At 48.6% G+C, this 16,823-nt stretch overlaps 7 protein-coding genes across 7 annotated transcripts; 5 read left to right on the forward strand and 2 right to left on the reverse strand.

Moving 5' to 3' along the window:
- Nucleotides 1–1,002: 1,002 nt before the first annotated feature.
- Nucleotides 1,003–1,283, forward strand: N7537_005757 (uncharacterized protein; the record flags this gene model as incomplete). Its single annotated transcript, XM_056896814.1, has 2 exons — nucleotides 1,003–1,089; nucleotides 1,110–1,283. The coding sequence occupies 2 exons, from the start codon at nucleotides 1,003–1,005 to the stop codon at nucleotides 1,281–1,283; spliced, it is 261 nt and encodes an 86-aa protein (XP_056752599.1).
- A 1,633-nt stretch (nucleotides 1,284–2,916) lies between these two features.
- On the reverse strand, nucleotides 2,917–3,846 carry N7537_005758 (SDR family oxidoreductase; the record flags this gene model as incomplete). Its single annotated transcript, XM_056896815.1, has 4 exons — nucleotides 2,917–3,183; nucleotides 3,242–3,445; nucleotides 3,497–3,744; nucleotides 3,801–3,846. 4 exons carry the CDS (start codon nucleotides 3,844–3,846, stop codon nucleotides 2,917–2,919), a joined length of 765 nt encoding a protein of 254 aa, XP_056752600.1.
- A 287-nt stretch (nucleotides 3,847–4,133) lies between these two features.
- Nucleotides 4,134–4,729, forward strand: N7537_005759 (Chorismate mutase; the record flags this gene model as incomplete). Its single annotated transcript, XM_056896816.1, has 3 exons — nucleotides 4,134–4,393; nucleotides 4,475–4,661; nucleotides 4,709–4,729. The coding sequence occupies 3 exons, from the start codon at nucleotides 4,134–4,136 to the stop codon at nucleotides 4,727–4,729; spliced, it is 468 nt and encodes a 155-aa protein (XP_056752601.1).
- A 439-nt stretch (nucleotides 4,730–5,168) lies between these two features.
- On the forward strand, nucleotides 5,169–7,005 carry N7537_005760 (Zn(II)2Cys6 transcription factor; the record flags this gene model as incomplete). The annotated part of the gene is made up of 3 exons (XM_056896817.1): nucleotides 5,169–5,969; nucleotides 6,031–6,831; nucleotides 6,892–7,005. The coding sequence occupies 3 exons, from the start codon at nucleotides 5,169–5,171 to the stop codon at nucleotides 7,003–7,005; spliced, it is 1,716 nt and encodes a 571-aa protein (XP_056752602.1).
- Nucleotides 7,006–8,385: 1,380 nt separating this feature from the next.
- On the reverse strand, nucleotides 8,386–9,349 carry N7537_005761 (uncharacterized protein; the record flags this gene model as incomplete). Its single annotated transcript, XM_056896818.1, has 4 exons — nucleotides 8,386–8,632; nucleotides 8,753–8,861; nucleotides 8,930–9,008; nucleotides 9,083–9,349. The coding sequence occupies 4 exons, from the start codon at nucleotides 9,347–9,349 to the stop codon at nucleotides 8,386–8,388; spliced, it is 702 nt and encodes a 233-aa protein (XP_056752603.1).
- A 1,130-nt stretch (nucleotides 9,350–10,479) lies between these two features.
- On the forward strand, nucleotides 10,480–12,693 carry N7537_005762 (putative amino acid permease; the record flags this gene model as incomplete). Its single annotated transcript, XM_056896819.1, has 10 exons — nucleotides 10,480–10,587; nucleotides 10,650–10,670; nucleotides 10,729–10,777; nucleotides 10,840–11,106; nucleotides 11,159–11,193; nucleotides 11,250–11,370; nucleotides 11,421–11,764; nucleotides 11,827–11,949; nucleotides 12,006–12,408; nucleotides 12,460–12,693. The coding sequence occupies 10 exons, from the start codon at nucleotides 10,480–10,482 to the stop codon at nucleotides 12,636–12,638; spliced, it is 1,650 nt and encodes a 549-aa protein (XP_056752604.1). The 3' UTR covers nucleotides 12,639–12,693.
- Nucleotides 12,694–13,275: 582 nt separating this feature from the next.
- On the forward strand, nucleotides 13,276–16,811 carry N7537_005763 (putative nicotinamide nucleotide transhydrogenase; the record flags this gene model as incomplete). The annotated part of the gene is made up of 5 exons (XM_056896820.1): nucleotides 13,276–13,369; nucleotides 13,440–16,328; nucleotides 16,381–16,569; nucleotides 16,628–16,702; nucleotides 16,759–16,811. The coding sequence occupies 5 exons, from the start codon at nucleotides 13,276–13,278 to the stop codon at nucleotides 16,809–16,811; spliced, it is 3,300 nt and encodes a 1,099-aa protein (XP_056752605.1).
- Nucleotides 16,812–16,823: the final 12 nt, after the last annotated feature.

Here is a 16,823-nt window from a genome sequence, read left to right on the forward strand (position 1 = left end):
TCAATAAAACTTCTATTTAATTTAGATAGTTAATCTAAATGAGACTAGATCGCGCTAGAGGTCATATAAAACCGCTCGGCATCGGCATTTAGATTGTGGGTACACTGTACTAGACAGATGCCGTGCGGAGATCAAATAGCATGCCAAGATTCGCTTAGATGTGTAGCGAGAACTGAAACCAGTGATATGCAGGGACTTGCTAGTTTTGGACTACTCGCTTGGAGATATATGCGTTTCCTGTTACATGGATATATTGTAGACATATGGAGCTACTCCATCTGGGATTTCGAGATGTAGATCTGGACATTTGCCGCCTACTCGTAGATGTACCTGCATACTATATAGTTCGTACAGGGGCACGGGCAGGGGTAGTACTTTGTACATCGCACATTGTACATGCACAGATGGGACTTATACCAGGTCCATGTAGTAACCCCACACAGTGGATTCGTCCAAACAACCTTCCAAGATTGGAAGGAACCCTGCAGCATCTCCATCCATGAATGGATGTGTCCATGTACATCGGATGACCAGTTCTATGGAGGGGCTCTGCGGGATTTTCTTTTTTTCCGTTTACAGGATATGGCCTTTTCTAACGTTTTTGGTTTTTTTGGTTTTTTTTGGTTTTTTTTCCCCCCTTCGGTGCAAATATGTGTAGGAGAGGCCCGAATCGTCATCAAATAATAAGACAAGAGCTTTCAAGTACAACATTAGAAGGAAGAATAAAAAGTTAGGAGGGTTTAAACTCGCATAATTTATACTCTGATAACTGCCAAATCTTCAAGCTTTCCCTTCTGCTATTTTACTCATGATCGTTCTTCTTCTCTCTGACAATATATATATATATATATATTGAACCCTCCGCAACCCTCGAGCTCCGTTCACTAGCTTGGTACACTCTTCCGCGATAAAATCGACTACCTCATTCAATCCTTGGTTTCAATTATCGTCATTGACATAATCATAAAACACATCTCTATAAAACATCCGCCCTACATCATGATGACTCCGAATCTTTGTCCATACCCGTCTCTCAAAAAGGTCGAGTCAATATTTGCACCCTCCGACGCCCCCAGTGACATCTTTTATGTTGCAAAATAAATCTTTAGAGTGCCAACCACCACCACCTCCTCCTCCTCCTCCTCCTCCTCCTCCTCCTCCTCCTCCTCCTCCTCCTCCTCCTCCTCCTCCTCCTCCTCCTCCTCCTCCTCCTCCTCCTCCTCCGTCAGACTCCCCCAAGCACCCTGAAAACATGGCACACTATACCTCTCCGACAGACCTGACAACACACTGCCCTACATACACCATAAGTAACCACCTCAGAAGCCTGTCCAATATCCACTTTTCAATTACATGAACGTGGGTCCATTCACTTGTCTTATTCAAAGCCTGTAAGCTCTTCACAGTTGGAAGGGATACTCGGAAAATAAATGACCACCACCCAGAAGAATATTTGTGAGTGTCCACGCCTTGGATGTTGGAGTCTGAACTAGAATCTGAGACGTGATAATGGACTAGCTTGAGACGATGCCTTATGGGGATATAGTCTCGGGGTCTAGGGAGAGTGCTTCGGTGACCAAGCGCAAGAATTCCTCGCTGGGCTTTGTTAATTCATGAATACATCAATATCAAATTCTATTTTAGTTCTAGATAATGAGGACTTGCTTTGTTTCACCATACAGGCTACTCGTCCTGAACACCGCGTAAAGGTGCAAGTCTTGTTCAGGTGCCGCACACAGGACCCGTGCAGCTGGGTAGGGGAAGGGTAGGGGAGGGGGTCATGGGGTTCAGCTCCCAATGTCGATGGAGACCCCAGAAAAGTACAGTCTGTATCCACAGAGGTGAGGTAAGAGGGCCCGATAAAGTCCCCAAGGAGGTCCCTGAGGGTTCCCGGGGGGCTGTTTCAAACCACCCACCACACATGCTTCGTGCCAGAGTTAGGACCGGAGCCCCAACCCAGTTTCAGCCTTAACTGGGCCGCAGCAAAGATCACCAGTGCCCTCAGGATACCCTTCGGACAACAGAACCACGGAGTGCAATGTGGGCCTGGAGACGGGGGGAGGATGGAGGGGGAAAGGGAGGGAGGGGGAAAGGGAGGGAGGGGTGAAGGAAGATGGAAAGGGATAGAGAAGGAAGAAAGAAGAGAGAGAAACGGGGGAGGAGGGGTATTTGTATTTTCTCAATAGCGTAAGGTAAACGGGAAACGGGTGACGAGTTGTCCGTCACCCAAAAGGGAAGGCACCCAGATATTCAGGTGTCCAAGAGACGGGTTTTGTGACAAAAAGTTTTCACTGTTATCAGCATAGCCTTTGAGCCAGATGAATGATGAGCTAAGTGACACAAGGAGTTGCTGTACCTGGTTTAGTCCTTTTAGCCTTTCATAAAGAGGAAGGCCCAGGCGCCATAAGTCTGGTAGCTCGGTTGCGAGCCTGAACTGTTCGCGTTTATCTGTAACTCCGGCTATTGTCCTTGAGCCTACTTCGCTGTATCCCAGAAAATGGGGGTAGCTTTGTAAAGCCACTTTGTCTTTTCCGGCCGGATCGAGGGTAAAGAGTTTAGGGAGAGCGTGCTTCAGATCTGATATTACATCTTTTGGAACGTCATGATTCGTGATATACAGGAACCCAATACAGGTAATGGCGTGGCGTTCTTGAAGAAGCTTCGGCCGGGTTAAAAGTTTAAGGGTGACTTGGCGAGGGATAGGTCGATCGCCGGGATGGATTTGAAGTTGGATGTCATTTTTAGGTCCAGTTAGTGGCAAATCAATGGGGTTTAGCGACTTAAGTTATGTCGGCAGAGAGAACCATGGTGTGAACATAACAATTCACTTTTATATACTTCTGCCTCAAGTTTCCGCGGGGTAAATCAGGTAAATCAGGTAAGTTGACATTGATTTGTCTGGCCTGTCTCCAATATCTAAACACACTTTCCACCATCCACCACCATCTCAGTACCGTTGATAAAACGAGCCTCATCACTGGCCAGGTACAGGCACATGTTGGCGATATCATCCACGTCGGTGAGCCGACCTAGTGGTACATTTCCAATAAATTTCGCTCGGTTTTCCGGGGTATCTTCCATACCAGTGAACGTGGAAAAGAGTCCAGTACCAGAAAGGAGAGGAGCGACAGTGTTGAATCGGATATTGTGGGGACCATACTCCGCGGCGAGACCTTTAGTGGCCTATATTGATGGATTGTTAGCAATTCATTATTCATTCACCGCCCGAACATTCACTCACATTAGTGACTGCCCCCTTAGTGGCATTATACCAAACCAACCCAGGCCGTGGTCGACTCGCTCCCGTAGAGGAAATGTTGATCACCGATCCGCCCTGGCCTTGCTCGATGAGACGCGGCATCAGGGCATTTGTAGCGAGATAAACGCTCTTCACGTTGACCTTGAACACACGCTCCCACTCTTCTTCTGTGACCTCTGCTGTCGGCTGAAATAAGGGGATTAGCGAAGTCTCATCATATACTACATTTCAACCCACCTTGTTGCGATAGCTAGTGCCCGCATTATTCACTAGCACATCCACTCGCCCAAACTTGGAGAATGCCAGGTCCAACACTGCATTCCAGTCTGCTTCTTGTGTGACATCTTGGCGCTGAAAGATGAGGTTGGAAGGATTCTGCGCGGCGACTTTCTCGCCGCCATCAACGTTGACATCAGTAACGATTACTTTGGCCCCCTCTTCGCCAAATCGGCGAGCGATAGCTGCACCAAATCCATTGCCTCCTCCTACAAGGAGAGGTATTAGCATCCACAACGGAATGGTGTAATATAAACAATCTTACCGGTGACGATGGCTACTTTGCCTTGCAGTCTTGAGCCTTGGGACATCTTCACGAAGTTCAGTAAGATGAGAGTAAAAGTCACGATAGAAAAGGGAATCCGTTATAAACAAGTTCTAAGTAGCCGAAGAGGGGTTTCGGTAGCTCGGAGTGAAATCCGTTCCCCGCATTAAGTGCCCAAGTATATCATTTTGGAGGGGAAATATCGTATTCGACAGCCTAACCCGTTAGGGTAGGCTATCAACGAGGAAAAAGCAAGGGGGGTGGATCATGATGTATTATGTATTATTCCTTTCAAATTTCTTTTTTTACTTCTATTTATCTTGACTTATTATCATGGTTTTTCATGTTCTCTTTGGATTCCTAATTCTTTCGGCTATTGGTTCAGCCAATGCCAATGCCAACACAAATGCTTGCTATGGTTCCAATTTGATCTCAGCACCTTCAGTAGACCATCGCCTCGTGCCATGGGGTACCCCAAGTGTCCATTTTTCGTCCCTAAATGGCACGCTAACTACATGCTGTGACTCTCTGGACGAGATCCGCACCGCACTCGATGATATCGACGATCAAATACTCGATCTCCTTAATCGGCGGTTTGTACTCTGACCTCCATAGATCAAAGAATCCTATGATCTTTACTTCTGACATTGACATTAACACCTTCACTCATATAGAGCCGCATACGTCCGCGAGGCAACTCGTTTCAAATCCACCCGGGCTTCTGTGAACGTTCCCTCGCGCAATGAGGCCGTCCTCAAACAGGCAGAGCAGCAGGCAGTACATATTGGAGTGCCGGTGACGATTGCCCGGGCGGCCATGGGCGCTATTCTGAATTCCAGCGTGCCTTTTGAACAGTGCATTGTAAGTGAGCTTGTATTCTCAATTAGATTTGAAACTGATCTTTGTAGTTCGATGCCTATAATCAGTAGTGAAGATACACAAATGGCCACAACGTTGGGGGTTTTAGCTCCCAATAAGGAAATTAGTTACGCTATGTGTTGGGTTAAATTAGAACTAGACGAATCCTTCGAGTCTCCCGGTTCCCACTTTGTGCAGCATTAAGAACAGTCAACTTGAAGAGCATTACCTTCAGCTCTTATGCATAGCCTTGACGCTAAAGTCGAGCCAAAGGCTGTTTAAGCGCTAGTACCCCGATATGCAGGGACATAAGAGGGTTTAGTTTTGGTAGATATTTTTAAATATACAAACGAGAAACCATTGGCCAGGAGATGCGTTTTGCCGTTAGCGCCCTTCCAAATCCAGAGAGCCTTGGATTATCTTGGTAACATCCACCATGATTAATGACGATTAGCCTTCATACCAAGTTTCCATGTCTGAACGATATTTTATCTCCGAGTTACGCGCCCGATGGAGATACGCACGGAGGGTGCACCGTTGTCCGACACGGCAGATACACAACCCACCGAACCCCTAAAACGAGTCCGCCGCTGGCACCACCGAGGATTTACAGGCTGTTCCACCTGTCGCCGCCGTCATGTTCGCTGCGACGAGACATCTCCCGCTTGCAATAACTGTGTCCGTCTTGGACGCGAGTGCGATGGCGCGCAAGGGCGGATGACCTTCAAAGTTTACGGACTCTCTCAAACACCGACGGATTCATCGCCAGAGTCGTCCAGGGCACCGAAGAGACAGAAGTACAATTCAACATCCAGCCCAGAGTCAAGCGACGCTTCTGTGGTCTCCCCTTCGGAGGAGAAGGAAGATGTTGACACCAAACAAACCCGCAAGGCGATGATCGCCCCCGCAACGCTGCCACAACCAACAACCAAGTTCCGCTTCCAGGATCCCGTTACCTCGATCAGTATCGCGAAATCGATCCAGCGCGCCGAAGAACGTTATCTCACATACTTTGCTGATCAGGTATCAACCTTCCTGATCATCTACAACGCCCCCCACAATGCCAATCCCTACCGCACACATTTCCCGGATTTCGCTCGCTCGTCGCCAACAATGGTCGACGCAATGCAGGCATTGGGCGCATTACATCTCGCAAATACATCGGTGGGGTCGCAGCGGAATAGGCATCTCCAACAGGCAATGGGCAAATACGGTGTGGTGGTGAAGGGCTTCCGCGCACGATACTCAGATCCCAGCCAGCAGCTTGGGCTAACGGATTTTGCGACGTGCCTATTACTTTCTTTATTCGAGGTCTGTTTCCCACTTGCCTTAAGACCTGCCAGTCATGGCCAGTCAACTAACATTCCTACAGATGATGGATTCCCAACACCACAACTGGGCAGTACATCTCAAAGGAGCTCGCGAAATCTACAACCTCCTCTTCTACCCGCAACCCGGAGACTTGGCACATGAAGTACAACGCGTCGCCGAGACGAACCACCCGCTCCGCCCATTCCTCGTCTCCCTACTCTCGTATCTCGATGTGGCAGGTGCATGCGCAACTCCCGGCGGTACCGTGGTCGAAGGTAATTACTGGAAGACCATGGGTGGAGGATGGGAATACAATCTCGGGACGCCAAGCTTGTTATCGACGATCCCCGACAACCCACGTCTGAGCGAGCTACGGGAGGCATGGTCAAATCTGATGGAAGTGCAAGCATCTATCAGCACATTTGCATCGGATAAGAAAACGTGGATGACAACCGACCAGTCAGACGAAATGTACAAAGACATCTTCAACCAGCTGGTTGTATGGCGTGCCATGACCCCGCCCTGTCTGCAGCTTCTCGCCGATCTGGACGATGAGAGCCTTGCTCAGTATCCGTATCCTGACGTGCTTGAGTATGCGGGTTGCATTGAAGCATACGAGAAAGCGACATTCGTTCATCTGCTTCAGGTTGCTGGGGCTGGGCGTGTCGGTTGGATCAATGATTGGACATATATGGACATGCTTGTCAGTCGGATTCTTCTGCTGGCGTACAAATTGCCAAAGGATGTCGGTCAATTGGCTTTCCTGTGGCCGCTTTTCATTGCCGGGCAGGAGACTCGGAATGAATCTGAGCAAAAATACATTCGCCAAACCATGGAAAAATTGAAGCGGTTTGGTTTCAGGGTATGTTACAAACAAACTTCATCAAGAGGTTAGTCCGGATGCTAATGTCTCACAATTTAGAACGTCGATAAAGCACTCGAGATCCTGGAGGGGGTCTGGTTCAAGCGACGCACCTTTCCTGAGGGTTGGATCCAGACCTTGGAGGAAGTTCAGACGAATATCCTCCTTCCCTGATGTGAAGCTGGCTGGAGTCGATATCTCCAATCTGTCTCGCTTCATTTATCGGGACGATGCGGGTGACTTGTCTTGTGCATTGACGACTCCCCTTATGGAGGAGAGGTCGTCAACTCACTGAGGCGCTCTTAAATAACCGCCGAAGTATACTCCGACCCCCACCCTCTTTCGCCGTTTATTCTCCCCCCTCTCTATACAACGCTGATCCCCTCACGATATCACCCTCACGACATCATTGTCATATCTTGCCTTGCTTTTTCTTTGATACCCCATTACTTAAACTTGATTCTTTCATAGCTACGGACTTGGTCTGATAGCCTTCCTGCATCGCGCCATGTATATGAAGCAACATATAATATAGCAGGCAAATGATAATATAATTATCAACAACATCTCGATACGTAGGTAACCTCTACTTGGCCCGTGGCATTAATCACGTTGAAATTCCTTGGGCATCCGACATAAAAGTCCCAGGGCAGGGTGTAGCTCGTAATGTGGCACCTGAAGGTGAAGCTGACGTGAATGAGAGATTTGAGAGCGGCAAACAGTGGGGTATGATCCATAGATGCTTCGCGCGTGCTGCTTGTCCCTGATCAGGTGCCTTCCCTTTTAGGTCAAACTCGTCGCCCCAGTTCCCCGTTTGCCTTAAGCCACTGGGAAGATATAAATACAGCCCCCTCCCCTTTTCTCTCTCTTCTTCCTTCTTTCTTCATCATTCCACTCCGGGTCCATATTGCACATCGTGGTTCCTGTTGAGTACCTCCAATTTTTTTGGACCTGTTGGTCTCTGTGGGGTCTCAGGGTAGGCTGTGGTACAATGCACGTCAGTAGAGGTAACGGGGCTCGGACACTCCTACTAACCTCTGCGGATACTGACTGTCCTTCCTGGGGCTTATCCACATGGACCTTCCGGGGCTCTGTTCTCATCTCCAACCAAATTTTTGGGACCTTTTCACAGAGATAGCTCGCTGTTGTCCAAAGAATTTTCTGGGGACGCTTTTTTCCCTCTAAGGTTCCTTTTGATGGTTCCATTCCATTGTTGTCTCTTGTTATTGTCTCTTGTTGTTCCTGTCTCCTCTGCCCCTGCTATAGCTATATTGCATGGCTATATCAGGGGATTGTAGTCATTATCTGGGATCAACAACGTGTAAAGGGCAAAGTAACTACTAAGTACTTCTCGCCGAACGCGTAAACACTAAAGCCCTGACCTCAACACTGATCCTTGGGCATACATCATCCCGGGCATCAGGTAGTGTGAATGATGTGTGAGGGGTATCTATAATACAAGATATGCATTGTTAGGATCATCTTGCTCTTATTTCCCGTCTTCGCATCTTCAAAGAATTGTGGGATGAAACATGGGCATTCAGGGTTGGAATATCACTCACGTTCCACACTACCCGTTTTCGAGTCAAAACTCTTAAACAGCAGTACATCTTCGACGGCTTGTCTGCTTAAATAGTACCATTGGCGAATATTCCCTGGCTTATAAAGTGGATAAAGCATCGTGCCTGTATAGTCACCGCGGGTCATATCCGTTTCGACCAATTTAGTTTTGTCGACAGTTCTCCCATCACACACAGCAAGAGGTTGATCTTCGACAGGTCCATTAATTGGCCGCCACATGCTGAATTTCTCATGTCAGAGAAGATGAATGAAGCTATTAAAAGCACATATGTAGAGCGTTATGCTTTAATGGTTGTTGAGGGGGAGGGGGTTGGAGTTACACTCTCCATTCTTCACTTACTTTATCATTTGTACTCGACCGGAGAGAAGGTGGTGGGCTTCTTCGGGGAGATGATTACGAATACGCTCTATCATAGAGGTTCCAGGCTCGTCTTTGGTGAGTAAAGTGTCTTGGGGGTTTTTAGTATTGAGATATGGTGAATTGGTCTCGTGCAATTAGATATTCGGTTCGACTTACCTATATGCACTTGTCGCGCAAAGCTCAATAGATTATCGTTCCTCTTTCGCTGCTCTTTCGCGCTTTTCTTCTTCCTTATCTATTACACGGAAAAGGTAAAAGGTAAGTCTCAATAGATCAAACCTCGATTTCTAACGTCCTTCAGATACTTACTTTCCAATCGAAAATAAAGACCCGGTCGACTCCCTCAATCTCGTTTCTCAAGATCGCCTCACATTCAGGCAAGAAGATATTTTGAATATGGTCTGGATCGCCAAAGTCCTTTGGGTTTGTGAATAAAGGCGGTGGATACCTCGAATACACAAAGCCATTAATCTCAAGGGTGAAACTATGGTTTCCTTCTGCTTCTGTTACTCCTCTGATATCTCTAATGGTCTCGACAGCGTCCCCTTCCTGGAAAACTAGATTGTGCGGCTTCATTTGGTCAATGTTCTTCCTTTTGCGACCGAATTGGGCGTTTCGATATGGCCTAGTATGAGCGTAACTGGTTTGCCATTGGAGATATTTCAACTTGGTTTCAATATCCATAGGCGCGCTAGCAGAGAGAGAATAGATTTATGTACCTCGAGTTAGCACCTGGTTTGAAGCCATTTTATAGCATTCTGTATATTGGACTACTTCTAGTTACTAGCAAATGTAATAGACCAGTCCGTACGTGACCGAATTATCACGGAGTGAGTCAAAGTTGTGTGCAGCCTAGGTTGTCGCGTAAAATGACTCACTGCGGCTGGGCCCTTCAATAATATTAAAAGATTTACTGTAACAAAAGGTACAAATGGCCGTAATATGTGCCCCAGCTAGTTAGACTATACTGGATGTAGAACCAGGTAAATAACTATGATCCCTGGGTTGAAGGGGAAATAGCATAGGGTAATGGGTTTGTTTCTACATAGCTACCTAAAGGACCGAAAGAGAAAGTAGAATTATGATGCCAATATGATGTATAGTCATCTCGCAGAACAAGCTAGTGGTCTTGGCCTCCCAGGGGTGGAGCATCTGGAATGAGCTAACAAATATCGAGATAAGCGACATTGGACTTCTAGTCCGTGTAACAGAAGCAAATTGTGTAAGGAGATTATAACAAGAACTACTCTATTCTTTATCCCATCTATCTCTTTCAAATATTCAAGGCCCGGAGTGCATATTTATATAAGAAACCAATAAACCACCTTAGAAGTAAAATCCACGGATCAGACAGCTCCGAGCGCACTCCGAGCTTATATTTTGGGGGCCTTTTCCGAAACTTAACTTAAGAAATTTTTAACCCACTTGGACAATTTAATAGCCCTAATACTCCTTAAATATCAAGAAACATCGTAAGACCCTTATAAAAGTAAATTATTAAAAGTCATACTATGTAGTGATATCCATCAAATCACATCAAATCACATCAAATCACGTCCACTTAATTCTGTGGGGCCCAATGGTCCCGGTGGATCATTTAGGGAACGTTTTGACCGCGGGACTAGCCTTAACAAAGTCAATCAAATTTTCTAACTTTGCAACTTCAACTTCATTTTTTCATTCTTTCATTCTTCTATATATCTGTTATGGCTTCTCACGACCCTGTCGTTGGTTCCGCTGACCTCCTCACCAACCAAGGTGAGGGTGAAGCTGATCGGGCCGAGCTCAAGAATCAGGATGATGCCGCCTTGCTGGTAAGTGGTGCAATCCAGTCTTTTCTGTAAATCTCAAATCAACTAACCTGGTAATATTCTAGCGGACCATGGGCTATAAGCCGGTAGGTTGAATTATATAGATTAAGAGGATATGTGATCAGCAACTGAGTCACTAAACAGGTTCTTCATCGAACGTACACTTTGTTCGAGAATTTCTCGACCACATTCGGTAAGCTTTTTTTTCGCTGTTTACCATTTTTGGGGGCGCATTCGTACTGACTTTTATTCTAGCTGCTCTTTACTTTGTCGGCGGTGTTCGTGTTACTTTCAGCACTGGTATTGCCGCCGGTGGAAACCTGGCCTATTGGACTAGTTACCTAGTAACCATGGTGTTCACCTTCATTACCGCTGCTGTCATCGCTGAGGTTTGTTCGGCTTCTCCATCCGCCGGGTCAATCTACTTGTGGGCCGCCGAGGCTGGTGGACCTCGATTTGGCCGACTCCTTGGCTTTATCGTCGCCTGGTGGAGTACAACGGCTTGGACGACCTTCTGTGCAAGTATGTTGTGTATCTAACCCCGAGGCTTGTATAATGCTAATTGGATTTATAGGCAACACCCAGGCTGCGGCGAACTATATGCTTTCGGTATGTGCTCTTCTTTCTTGATTTTCCCGGGATCTCGACTGATATGTCGCTTTTAGGAAATAACTGTATTCAACCTCGATTTCCCGTCAGACTCAAGCAGTGTCAAATTCCGCGCAGTCCAGTGGATCTGCACTGAGATCTTGCTTGCCCTGGCCGCCCTGTTGAACTTTTTGCCTCGTATGTACAAACGTGTAACTTTGATTCAACTACCTCTGACCGCATTTTAGCTCGCTATTTCAGATATGTCTTCTGGGCATCCTCCGCAGTCGTGATGCTTGACTTTGTCCTGAACCTTATCTGGTTGCCCATTGGCACCGCTCAAACATGGGGATTCCGTACCACCCACGAGGCCTTTATGACCACGTACAACGGTACCGGAGCCCCCGCTGGCTGGAACTGGTGTCTTTCTTATCTTGCTACCGCTGGTATTCTGATTGGATTCGATGCCTCGGGTCACGTTGCGGAAGAAACCAAGAATGCCTCTGTCACTGCTGCTCGTGGTATCTTCTGGAGTACCGTTGCCAGTGGGTTCGGTGGTTTGGCTACGATTATTCTCTTCTTGTTCTGCGCGGTTTGTCTCCTTTGATCTCTGCGAATCCTTAAGTTCGGATTTCTGACCTGGTTTTTCTTTAGCCTGACGCCGACACACTTATGGGCTTCGGCTCACCCCAACCCTTTGTGCCTCTTTACGCTGTTGTTCTGGGCAAGGGCGGCCATATCTTCATGAACATCATTTGCATTTTCGCTTTATGGCTGGTGAGCTATCACCTGTTTCTGTGCTTGGATATCTCATAGCTGACTTGGTTTTCCAGAACACCGCTATTGCTATCATTGCCGCCTCTCGCCTTGTCTTCGCCGTCGCCCGTGATGGTGTGCTCCCCTTCTCCGGTTGGGTTTCTCGTGTAAACAATGGTCAGCCACGGAACGCGGTTATTGTTGTTTGGGCTGTCGCCGCCCTGGTCACTTGCACCCTTCTTCCATCTGCCACGGCTTTCACTTCCCTTGTCTCGGCAGCCGGTGTCCCCAGCGCTGCTGCGTACGGTTTGATCTGTTTGGGTCGACTTTTGTGCACCCCGAAGCGGTTCCCGACACCCCAGTGGAGTCTCGGCCGCTGGAGTAAGCCGTTCCAGTTCATTGGTGTCTTCTGGAATGGCTGGGTCGTCGCTATCCTGTTCTCGCCCTACGAGTTCCCAGTCACCGGCGAGAACTTGAATTGTATGTTGTTCATTCTCTCATAGGTTTTCTTCTTGCTAATTTCCTGGATAGATGCCCCCATTATCATGGCTGGAGTCACCATCTTGGCATTGATCTCCTACTTCATAATGCCTGAGAGTGCCTGGCTTCCTAGCGATCGCATCACCCACTTCATTGATAGTAAGGGTGCTACTGAGACTGTGGAAGAAGTTGGCTCCACTGACCATGGTGAATCGAGCACTGGTCGATGATGTGGAGGAATGTGGAATTATAACTGGCTACCAGCTCCTGGTTCCAGGCATAAAATGCCTTAGAGATTGCAATAGATGGGTTTCGGACTTAGGTCATATAATATTCTAGCTAATTCAAATCGCTATATTATCATACTATGATAGTTTCTAAAATGTGTAAATGTGGAGAATCCAGGGCTTATCAATCTTCGATGCCTTCCCCGCGTTTTATGATTATGCGGGGGAACCTTGGAAAAGGCTATAGGTTGCCTATAGTACAAAATATAGGCTATAAGCTATGTACACAGACACCAGTGTACTATTTTATACAAATTACAAATATCCGAGGTGTTTCATCACAAGGTAGGAATCGTACATCGGCCGCTTCCCCTCTTTGCTTGGAAGTTGTGCCGAGATCGGTGCTTTGACTTACCTTCGATTTCCCCTCCTTTCTCTTCTTTCTTTCTTTCTTTCTTTCTACTGTGGCTTCTCATACTCTTTGGGGCTTCTCTTTCTAAATCTCTTTGCGTTGCGTCTCTCTGCCTCTCAGTCCGGCCTGAATGCGGTACCCCGGTCCTGCTCCCCTTTCCTGGGCCCAATAAGCATTAGATGAGACAAAAACCTCCGAAACAACGTGCAGCCTGCAGTATTACTCGCAATGAGTGCTCCAGTATCCCTGCGGTCAGCTCTACGGTCGCATTTTGTGGCGTCCATTGCTCGCGCGGGGAAATATTTCCTTCCGGTGACGTCGGGTAAGCTTCTCCAAATTGCGGTATCGGATGCTCAAGTTGAGCTGTTTTCTAACCATTTCCCTCTATCTAGCCTCTCAAATTCGGCAAGTTACTTATTCCGCGTCGCAGAATAAACGCCTCTCCGTTTGCCAGCCGCGATGGCCCTCCATTTCCAAACGAACCGCTACAACCTCCCCTGAGTCACCTCCCTCCGAGCCCGTGTCTACCACCCCCTACTCAGCCTTGACCGTTGGAGTCCCTCTAGAGATTTTTCCTGGTGAACGTCGCGTGGCAATTACCCCGCAGAATGTCGCCCTTTTGTTGAAGAAGGGGGTTTCTCGCGTACTCATCGAACGCGGCGCAGGCGAACGCGCTCAGCTACTGGACCATGCCTACGAAAAGGCCGGCGCGACAGTGGTCGACCGGGACGCAATCTGGTCTCAGAGTGATATTGTGTTGAAGGTCCGCAGCCCACAATCGGAGGGACCATTCAATGAAATCCAGGCTTTACGCAAAGGTTCAACTGTTATCTCTTTCATCTACCCCCTCCAGAACAAGCCCCTCGTCGAGGCACTCGCGGCTCGTGGCGTGACCTCCTTTGCGATGGATCGCATTCCGCGAATCTCTCGTGCGCAGACCTTCGATGCCCTTAGCTCCATGGCCAATATTGCAGGTTACAAGGCGGTGCTGGAGGCTTCTAATCACTTCGGTCGCTTCTTGACTGGTCAGGTTACTGCAGCTGGAAAGATTCCTCCGAGTAAAGTTCTTGTTATTGGTGCTGGCGTAGCTGGGTTGAGCGCGATTGCCTCTGCCCGTCGCATGGGTGCTATTGTTCGTGGCTTTGATACCCGTCCTGCTGTGCGCGAGCAAGTCCAGTCTTTAGGCGCCGAATTCGTCGAAGTTGATTTCCAGGAGGATGGTTCTGGTCAGGGTGGATACGCCAAAGAAATGTCCAAGGAATTTATCGAAGCTGAAATGAAACTGTTCATGGAGCAAGCTAAAGAGGTTGATATCATCATCACCACGGCCCTGATCCCAGGCAGACCTGCACCGAAGCTCATTACCAAGGCAATGATTGCTGCAATGAAACCCGGCTCTGTTATTGTTGACCTTGCCGCTGAGGCAGGTGGAAATTGCGAAGCTACTATCCCCGGGGAATTGAGCAGCTACAAAGATGTTACTATCATCGGCTACACAGATCTTCCTTCGCGTCTCCCTACCCAGTCTTCAACGCTGTACTCAAACAATATCACCAAGTACCTTCTCTCTATGGCTCCCCAGGAGAAGTCGTTTGGGATTGACTTTGAAGATGAAGTTGTGCGCGGTTCCATTGTGACTCTATATGGTGAGATAATCCCCCCTGCTGCTCCACCCGCTCCACCCCCAACCCCACAGCCAGAGATGCAAGCTGTCGCACCAAAGGAGGAAGTCGCTTTGACGCCCTGGCAAAAGGCAACACGCGATGTGACAGCAGTCACAGGTGCAATGGGCACAACCCTGGCCCTCGGAAAGGCAGCTGGGCCAGCCTTTATGGGCAACATGATGACCTTCGGACTTGCTGGACTGGTCGGCTATCGTGCTGTGTGGGGTGTAGCGCCTGCGCTCCACTCGCCGCTCATGAGCGTCACGAACGCCATTTCGGGCATGGTCGGTATTGGTGGACTGTTCATCATGGGAGGAGGCTTTGTGCCGACTACTATCCCAGAATACTTCGGTGCTGCCTCGGTGCTTTTGGCTTTCGTGAATATCTCCGGCGGCTTTGTGGTCACGAAGCGCATGCTGGACATGTTCAAGCGTCCAACCGACCCTCCCGAGTACCCATGGCTGTACGCTGTCCCAGCCGTGGTGTTTGGTGGTGGCTTCATCGCGGCTGCCAGCACCGGTATGTCCGGTCTGGTCCAAGCTGGATATCTCGTCAGCACAATGCTGTGCATGGGCTCAATCTCTAGTCTGGCATCCCAAGTAACAGCCCGCCGCGGCAACATTTTCGGTATCCTAGGAGTAGTCTCCGGTATTCTGGCCTCACTCGCTGCAGTGGGCTTCTCTCCTGAGACGCTAACACAGTTCACGGCTGTTGCTGGAACGGGTGCCTTGGTCGGAGGCTTGATCGGCCGTCGCATCACACCAACAGGTCTTCCTCAAACTGTCGCTGCTCTCCACTCAGTGGTCGGATTGGCTGCCGTTCTAACCAGTGCCGGAAGTGTGTTGGCCGATATTGGTGACATCACAACTCTGCACCTGACCACAGCGTACTTGGGTGTTCTGATTGGTGGTATCACCTTCACCGGCTCGATCGTCGCTTTCCTGAAGCTGGCAGGGCGCATGTCTTCTAAGCCGACGATTCTGCCCGGTCGACATGTTATCAATTCGACATTATTGGGTAGTAACATGGCAACCATGGGAGCGTTTATTACACTGGCGCCAGGCAGCCCTGCAATCGCAGCTATCTGTCTAGGAACAAGCACCGTCCTCAGTTTCCTAAAGGGGTATACCACGACAGCAGCCATCGGCGGTGCCGACATGCCTGTCGTCATCACGGTGTTGAACGCTTATTCCGGATTCGCTCTTGTGGCTGAAGGTCTGATGCTCGACAATCCACTTCTGACCAGTGTCGGATCTCTGATCGGTGTCAGCGGTTCCATTCTCTCGTACATCATGTGCGTCAACATGAACCGGTCGCTGACGAATGTCCTCTTCGGTGGAATCTCGTCTCCGGCGGCGCAAACTCAGAAGAAGATCGAGGGCGAGATCAAGCAAACGAGCATCGATGACACCGTTGAAGCTCTATCCAGCGCTGAGAATGTCATCATTGTGGTTGGTTATGGTATGGCTGTTGCCAAGGCCCAGTATGCTCTTTCGGAGATTGTCGGGCTGTTGCGTTCCCGTGGTGTCAATGTTCGCTTCGCCATTCACCCCGTTGCCGGCCGAATGCCTGGTCAATGCAATGTGCTGCTTGCAGAGGCATCCGTGCCATATGATAGTAAGATCTTTATGGTTGATATTTGTGGATTATTCGCTAACAATCGATACAGTCGTCTTGGAGATGGAAGAGATCAACGAGGACTTCTCAGACACAGATGTCACCCTCGTCATCGGCGCTAATGATACCGTTAACCCGATCGCCCTGGAGCCCGACTCCGCTATCTCCGGCATGCCTGTTCTCCATGCATGGAAGAGTAAGGAGGTTATAGTGATGAAGCGGGGGATGTCCAGCGGATATGGTATGATTTTGTTTCTCCGTCATTCCCAGTAAATGAATTCATCTAACGGTTTCCACAGCGGATGTTCCCAACCCCATGTTCTTTATGCCCGGTACTCGGATGCTATTTGGCGATGCCAAGACCTCTTGCGATGGTAAGTGTTATTTGGATATCTATAAAATGAAATGATGCTAATTCATCTTCCCACAGCCATTAAAGCTGCCCTAGAGGCACGGAAGTTGGCCTTCGACGAGAACCTATAGTCCTTCTATGAC

The sequence above is a fragment of the Penicillium hordei genome (genome assembly GCF_028827395.1).
Source record: "Penicillium hordei strain IBT 12815 chromosome Unknown utg000003l_segment0_segment0, whole genome shotgun sequence".
NCBI classification, from domain to species: Eukaryota; Fungi; Ascomycota; class Eurotiomycetes; order Eurotiales; family Aspergillaceae; genus Penicillium; species Penicillium hordei.